At 35.4% G+C, this 8395-nt stretch overlaps 1 protein-coding gene across 2 annotated transcripts; it reads left to right on the top strand.

Annotated features, from left to right (window-relative positions):
* Positions 1-1238: 1238 nt before the first annotated feature.
* On the top strand, positions 1239-7644 carry LOC145108610 (uncharacterized). 2 transcript variants are annotated; one of them, XM_079045645.1, is made up of 13 exons: positions 1244-1351; positions 1680-1789; positions 2251-2481; positions 2710-2914; positions 3060-3150; positions 3222-3367; positions 3483-3726; positions 4398-4502; positions 4588-4770; positions 5135-5339; positions 5402-5885; positions 5965-6048; positions 6905-7644. In XM_079045645.1, the coding sequence occupies exons 3-13, from the start codon at positions 2256-2258 to the stop codon at positions 6990-6992; spliced, it is 2061 nt and encodes a 686-aa protein (XP_078901771.1). In that variant the 5' UTR covers positions 1244-1351; positions 1680-1789; positions 2251-2255; the 3' UTR covers positions 6993-7644. The 2 variants fall into 2 exon arrangements, with proteins under 2 accessions (XP_078901770.1, XP_078901771.1); XM_079045644.1 differs by lacking the exon at positions 1680-1789 and having other exon boundaries at positions 1239-1351.
* The last annotated feature ends 751 nt before the right edge of the window (positions 7645-8395 follow it).

Here is an 8395-nt window from a genome sequence, read left to right as displayed (position 1 = left end):
CCGTTGGCCATGACCATTGACATTGACCGTTGAATTTTGACCAATTTGACTTTTGGTAAAACTTCTTGGGATTTAAGTTATATACTAAGCTTTGGCCTCTAGTTGGTTTAGGTGGTTCATATAGTTGATTCTGCGAGACTTCAATGAGGGTCATGTTGGGACATTACAAAAATAAGGGGTCTATACATCAACCTACTGCCCCGAATGACGAAGCCATTCACCCAGAAATACTGCATGAATTGTGCAATCCTGAACCCACCACCAACTTCGATCCGATCTTTATGATTTTATTGAACATGCCTACATTCCATATCCGAATAGCTACTTATTTTATATTGTTATTTTAGGATTTTAATTGTGTTGTCTTTTTTGATTGTGTTTTTTTATTAATTATTGTGTATTTTACTAATCATGTATTATTATTTTTATTTGTATTAATTTTTTATTAATTAAAAAATAATATGTTTTATTTGAGTATTTTTTTAATTAAATTAAATTAAAAACAATCAAATTAAACGAGTTAGAAAAAATAAGTTGGAAAAGAAGGAAGGGGAAAAAAAAGAGAAAAAACTAATATGAAACGATGTGAATTAAATAATTTAGAGAAAATGTACCCTCCACTCTAAGAATTTTGTTCCAACTTTAATTACCAAAATACTAAATTGGTCAAACCAAACTCATGCTATCTCATCGTGTTGTTTCTTTTCCATATTGGTCCCGCCTATCATATCAACTTTATAGAAAAAAAAAATTCTTTGGTATTATTATGGTGTTGTAACAATTATGAAATATTCATGAGCATTTTGTATTTTTCTACAATATTTCTATTTCGAGACTTGAATAATTACACTATTAACTTTTGTACAAATTGTATTTTATTTCAGTCACAAAATTTATTTATTTACTATTTATTATTATTATCTAATAAATAATAAAAATTCTAATTCTAATTCAGTTGTTACACAATTTTTTAAAACTTAATAACTTATTTATGCAGTCATATTATATATTTTTATAAAAAATACAGATCAGAATAGATTTTCACCAATGATTTCAATTTCTAAAATCTTCTTATAGGATACAAAAAAGTATTGGCATTATTTATACGAAAGAATATTTTTTGTAAACTAAATTAAAACATTGTATTATTCATGAGGCCATGAAGTGAGAAGAACTCAAAGTTAAGGGGTATGTAATGCAACTAAAGGAAAAGACCGTCGTTGTATTTCAGTCGTCTCTACTCTCTAGTCTCTCCATATGTTTTCCAGCTGCAGTAACTACTGTTTAGCTCTCGTTAAAGTTTCTCGAGTTGCCAAGTAACACGGCATTTCTCGATACTCTCTATCTATGGGTACGTGTTCTTAATCGCTGGATCTTATGCTTCATTTCGATGTTCTTTGATTCCTAGAGTTTAGCACCGTACTGATTCAGGCATTTCAACTTCGTTATTTTTTTTTTGTTCTCGCACAATGTTCTTGCGATTAAACTCGTTCTAGGGTTTACCTCTTGATGCATCAATCAATTCAAGTTTTCGAATGCTATGATGTTGTGTATAGGAGAAATAGAGAGTAGCGCTCATATAGGAATCTTATAATGGCAGAGCATTGTTTAAATAAGGTTATTTTTTCTTTTGAAATGACAGAAAGCCTGATACTCTGATACTCTGATTGGTGATTTAGGTGGTGAGACCACCGGAAAGTGTTTGAATTGAAATCAACTCAAAGCTAATTCATTTGTGACCACCGTATTCAACTGATTGGTGTCTGTGAGTTCAAGGGAGACTAATAGGGTGTGTGGATTTTTTTTTTTGTTTACATTTACCTTCTCAATAATAAATTTATTTCTGTTGAAGTTAATAGAACAGTTGGCTCCTCCTGCTTGAGGCTTAAGGTTTTAGATAAGTTGGAAACTTAGGTCTTGGCTTTAAGTCTCGGTGCCCGCTCTTATTGTCACCATTTTATTAACAGAGTATATAGCACTTTGTTTGATTTGCACAAATAGATGTAAAATACACATACCTATTTATAGACGAGTGGCTATCTTGATATGGTTCAGAGGTTGATATTGGATTCATGTCTGTTGCTTGTATTTGCTCCTTGTTATGTTAATAATTCAAAGAACACTTGATTTAGCTTGTATGTTGAGGGAGAGTTTGAAAGTAGACGCATTCTTCAGCCTTCTATCTTCCGCTTTAAGCTTTTATATGAGTTAGTAAGCTAACAGGCTGTATGTATGTTTGACATGTTGCAGTGAATATGGTTAAATCAATGTCAATGTCATACTTGGGGATGATGGTATTATTATGGTGGTTGGCTGTGGTAGTGGTGGCAGAAGATGTTAAGTACAAAGATCCAAAACAACCTGTTGCTGCTAGAGTAAAAGATCTGTTGGAAAAAATGACAATGGAAGAGAAAATTGGTCAGATGGTTCAGATTGAAAGGATTTCAGCTACTCCTGATATCATGAAGCAGTACTTCATTGGTAAATAATGTGCACACTATGTATACAGTTGGTTATTCACCTTGCAGTTAGAAATATCAAACAGACAGCATGCTTAATAAGATCATTTCCTTTTTCTTTGTTTTGCTTAAAGCCTTAAACTCAGTAGAACAATAAAAGATTTGTTATTAACTAGAAGAGGAAATGCTTTGACAATAGTTTAGGAAGCAAAAAGAATCATTTTCTAAACCTATATGATCATCAATGCAGGAAGCATGCTAAGTGGTGGAGGGAGTGTTCCGAATCCACAAGCAACTGTCGTTGATTGGATTAATATGGTGAATGGGTTCCAAAATGGGTCACTTTCAACCCGTTTAGGGATCCCAATGATTTATGGAATTGATGCTGTTCATGGGCACAACAATGTCATTAATGCTACCATATTTCCACATAATGTTGGCCTTGGAGCCACCAGGCAAGTTTGAACTTGTAATACTCTTGTTGTTTTTCTTATTTATGTTTCAAGACCAATATTGATCAAGTCAAAATATTTTGATGAATGAAACATAATTTATCCAAGACATTATTAAACTTGTTACAATCTTCGATGCACACACCAGGGACACTGATCTTGTGAAGAGAATTGGTGCTGCCACTGCTGCTGAAGTTAGAGCCACTGGCATTCCATATGCATTTGCTCCTTGTATTGCTGTAAGTATATATCTTCTTTTTGGCATTAATAAAGGCAAGGTTTTATTAATGTCTTGTGTTTTTATTTATAGGTATGCAGAGATCCAAGATGGGGACGATGTTATGAGAGTTACAGTGAGGATACCAAAGTTGTTCAAAGTATGACTGACATTATATTAGGGTTGCAAGGTGAAATTCCAAAGGGATCTCGGTTGGGTGTCCCATATGTTGCTGGAAAGTATGTAATTGTAACCTTTCATAGATATTTTCAGTGCAAAAGACATGAATGCCCTCCTCATCTTCATTATCAAAATTAGCCCTCCAACCATATTGTTTGTGTGTGTGTGTGTTAGGGACAAGGTTGCTGCTTGTGCAAAGCACTTTGTGGCTGATGGTGGGACAACTCATGGAATTGATGAAAATAACACAGTGGCCAACCAACATGAGTTGCTAAGTATCCACATGCCCCCTTACTATGACTCAATCATCAAGGGTGTATCAACAGTCATGGTCTCCTATTCCAGCTGGAATGGTAAAAGGATGCATGCCAATGGTGATCTTATTACTGGATACCTCAAGAACAAGCTTAATTTCAAGGTATATTTTATGTTCTCCTACTAAAATATCAACTTTTCAGGTTGCTGTTATTCATACAATTCCCCTTCCCCTCCATTTTTTTTTTGGAGTTTGAAAGCTTAACAGTTATCCATTGAATAAATACGTTGACAAAGGGTCTTTAAAAACAAAATTTTGGAAGGAAATTGAAGGAATTGGTGTTTGCAGGAATCTGTCATGCGTTTGGTTGGCTGTTCAATTCCATTCCTTTGTATGTGTCTTTTGGTTTATAAGTTTGTCAAATGATTTGGAATGTAAATAATGATAAATGACGGGATTGCCCTGGATTATTTTTTGTTTTGTATGCTCCACAAGCTTTAAGCAGTAGACATTTAGTTATAAAGTATTGGGGTTTAGGAAGGTTATTTTAGTCATTTACACAAATGAAGGGAGGATTGGAATTGAATTCCATGAAATGAAATTGATGGGATTTTCTGAATTCAATCAGTAGTTGTGCTACACAACTCTATACTTATTTTCAACCAAATTACGGAGGGGTAAATCTCACAAAATCCAGCTAACCAAACACCCCCCTTAATCTCTAGAAATGGGCTTTTTGAAAAAGAACCATAAAGGGAGGCCCTTTTTTTGAAAGAGGAGTACTTTTAAATTTGATTGATTTTTACTGTTTAATGAGGGTGAAATATTATCAGGGTTTTGTTATCTCAGATTGGGAAGGAATCGACCGAATTACTTCCCCTCCTCATTCCAACTACACTTACTCTGTCCTGGCTAGCGTCTTAGCTGGCATTGACATGGTTAGTAGCTCTCTCTCTCTCTCTCAGAGGTAAATGGTGTAGATTCTTGTAAGTAACAAAACAAGAATTTGATATTCTTGATCAGGTGATGGTCCCTAATAACTACAAAGAGTTCATTAATGATCTCACATATCTGGTGAAGAACAACTTCATCCCAATGGAACGTATTGATGATGCTGTGAGCAGAATTTTACGAGTCAAATTTACAATGGGACTGTTTGAGAACCCTCTTGCAGATTTCAGTCTAGTTAACGAGGTTGGAAGCCAGGTCAGTGTCAGTGAGTCAATTATCCAATTCCCAATGCTCCATGGTTTTTGATATACTTGCATTGGACTAAGACAGGAACCGATGTCAATGGGACAAAAATTTCAACTTTTTTGTCCCACTCCCACCCAAAAGCCTGCAATTCATCTCTCGTCAATGCAAAAAGACGTGAATGCCCTCCACATCCTCATCTACAAGCTTCTGACCCACCTTCTTGGGTGGGAGTGGGACAAAAAAAAAATTGAAATTTTTGTCCCATTGACATCTGTTCCAGTCTTAGTCCAATGCACGTCAAAGGCTGTAGTACAAATTGTTCTGTCGCAGGGCCTTAATTTCTGTCTTATTTATTTGGTTTTGAGAAATATAGGCACACAGAGACATAGCAAGAGAGGCAGTAAGGAAATCGCTAGTGCTTTTGAAGAATGGGAAAAGGACAGATGAACCAATGCTACCACTCCCCAAGATGTCATCAAAGGTTTTGGTTGCTGGAAGTCATGCTGATAATCTGGGCTACCAATGTGGTGGTTGGACAATCGGTTGGCAAGGATTTAGCGGGAATCAAAACACCACAGGTTACTTTCCACCAAATTCACAATTATTTTGGGTTGTTTTTATAATATTGATAAAAATGCAGGAACAACTATCCTAAACGGAATCAAATCTGCTATTGACCCCACCTCCGATGTCACTTACAATGAGAATCCCAACACTGAATTCATTAAATCAAATAACTTCTCTTACGCCATAGTCATCGTTGGTGAACATCCTTACACCGAAATGTTTGGAGATAGTTCAAACCTGACAATCGCGGATCCCGGTCCAAGTGTCATCACAAATGTTTGCAGCCAAATAAAGTGCGTTGTCGTCATCATATCCGGTCGCCCGGTTGTGATCGAACCGTATATGTCTGCAATCGATGCTTTGGTTGCCGCTTGGTTACCTGGCACCGAAGGCCAAGGTGTGGCGGATGTTCTTTTCGGTGACCATGAGTTCACCGGAAAACTTCCCAGAACTTGGTTTAGAACTGTAGACCAACTCCCAATGAACATAGGAGATCTGCATTATGATCCCCTCTTCCCCTTTGGATTTGGACTCACAACAAAATCAGTTATCGACAGGTAAATAACGTTGTTAGCAATTCATTAATTTCATGTCTTTCTTGATATTGACATAACAGGCTATACCGTGTTTGGGCAGGTCAATATCTAGTGGGGCCATTGGAACACCATCTGTAGCTGTGGTTTTGGGTTTGGTGGTTATCGGTTTTTGTTTATCGCAAAGGTACATTGCCTAACTCCTCGGCTTCTAGTTTAGATGATATGCTATGTACTGTATCATTTTGTAGACTTTAGGGGAATTATTATTGTAAGAGGTGTTCTGGATTTTAGACTTTTAGTTATGTGATTGTAGTCCGTTGGGTTGAATAATTTGAGTTTTAGAGATGAGACGATTTTGTTATATTATTTTTCATGATGACATTTCATTTCAAGATATAATTCTCATGTGTGTACGTAGAAAATAAGTATTGATAAGATAAAATCCACGTCAACAAAAATGTGTACAAGTTGAACGGTGTTTTGGATGTTGACTTGAGTAACAATCTCATATACTTTTGGACGGATCTTGTAAAAAAACCGATCCATTTCCTACTTTGATTATTTATGCACTACGCCTGTTTATAATTAAATGGTTTTAAGCATAATATATATATAAGTAAGATCTACCATTCATAAATTAATATTTCTTATACGAAGTTTATGTATAATTTATAAATTGACTATAATTTTATAATTTAATATTATCTTAAATATTTCCCATTTTCGATAAAACATTAAATATACAAATTCAAATGAAAGCCATGTGAAATTTTGCTAAATAACATGTCGACAATAATGTGTCATAAATTATTATTATTATTTTTGTTGTTACTGAAATGTCAAGTTTCAACCATATCCCCTTCTTACCAAATGGCAAATACCAACCCACCCACCGGCGGTTAGACTTGCCACTCTTTAAGTCTCAAGATCATTTAAATGAAAAGAATAATATTACAACATCCGATCCGAGAGTTGGAATGTTTGTTTGTGGGTTGTTTTCCGATAATGGATTTTTTGTGTGTTGATTGTAATGATAACAGGCTCAAGCATCGAGGAAACAAAAAATATGAGTTTATCCAAGGTGAAGGTCAAGAGATGGTCGGAGTCGGAGGGAGCCTTCATCGTTGAAGCACTTCCACTTCACCTCGTCGGAAAATCTGAATGGGTGGGGTTGAGACTTGGGCTGTCTAAGCCTACTTGGTATATTTTATCTCGACTGGAGCTCCCCAAACCAAAAAGCTCATTTATTGGTCCTAGCGGCAGCGCAATTAAATATTTTATGGGTTATTCATTTTGAATTGGAGACCCGACCCATTTTCATGATCTAGTTTCTTCTTCTTGGGATCTCAATGGGCTTTTCTAGACTGATTTACTTCTTGTTTGTTGTATTTATTGCTACATTATTCAAATATAAAACGCCGATGTCTGCTTGCTTTCCTTGATAACCAGAAAGGTTGCTAGAAGGAAGCGAGGGCCGAGGGCCGAGGTCATCATCAACAAACAAACAAACACTAGTTAGGGCTAGAACACCTTCGGTGCAACTCTCACGTCAGATGCTGAGACGTTTGGTGGTTTCCGGTCATGATACATAAACTTGTATACATTGATGATCTTTTTATGACATAGGCATCATAATTCATTGATGACAAAATGGGGAAAATGGTTATGTGGTTTGTCATTCTACATGGCTAGGGGTTCTATTGTTTCAAAATTGCAAATTTCATATTTTTTAACTGGTGTCGTAGATTTGATCCTGTTAAAACTAAAAACATTTTTTTTACTCTTATTATTTAATTTAAAAATATTTTCTTTAATATTTATTATATATTTAATAATTCTAAAAAAAATACTAAATAAACCTCCACCCAACCCCATCCATGCAACATATTTTCCTCTCTCAGCTACCTCATTAATCTTCTTCATTTTCTCTGTATTCAATCGTGAGGTTTGATTTTGTGCACACTCGTCTCTTATGGCTCCTATGCCTTCTTGATTTTGTGCACACCGTCTCAGTTTCAACTAAAAAAAAAACATATTGAACCCTAATTATGACGTCAAAGAACCCCATTGACCAGATTAGTGACTATCGTGACCTAAAAGATAAAACACATTTTGGCTTTGAAGGTTAACTCTGATAGTCATTATGTCAGAGTCAGAACTGAAATCGGGTTTCTTGATTTCACCCTCAATGGTGTTTCCGAAGATTAAGATCTTGATCAGTTTTTACAAAAAAATTGTTCAACCTATAATCCATGGTGTCAATTTTGGCACTAAATGTATCATCATGATGTATGTCCCTAATGGTTCATGAAAGAGTCGTACTATGTTTAGAGCACTAAGCAATATGGTATCATATACTATGTTCGAGGGTGTCGGTACTAGGAACTAGTGTTGATTGGTTGAAGTTAAATACGTGATGTGGTTTGGTTATGGTGGTGTTCGAAGGATATAAAATTTGACTGAACTTCACCATCATCACCATTATCACCATTATGATAATGAAGTTGTTCATTCATCTGGGTTTTGTTATA

Source organism: Lactuca virosa, chromosome 4 (genome assembly GCF_052849685.1).
Source record: "Lactuca virosa cultivar CGN04683 chromosome 4, Lactuca_virosa_CGN04683_v6, whole genome shotgun sequence".
NCBI lineage: Eukaryota > Viridiplantae > Streptophyta > Magnoliopsida > Asterales > Asteraceae > Lactuca > Lactuca virosa.
The sequence above is the reverse complement of the archived record's forward strand: the minus strand, read 5'-3'. Positions and strand labels throughout refer to the sequence as shown.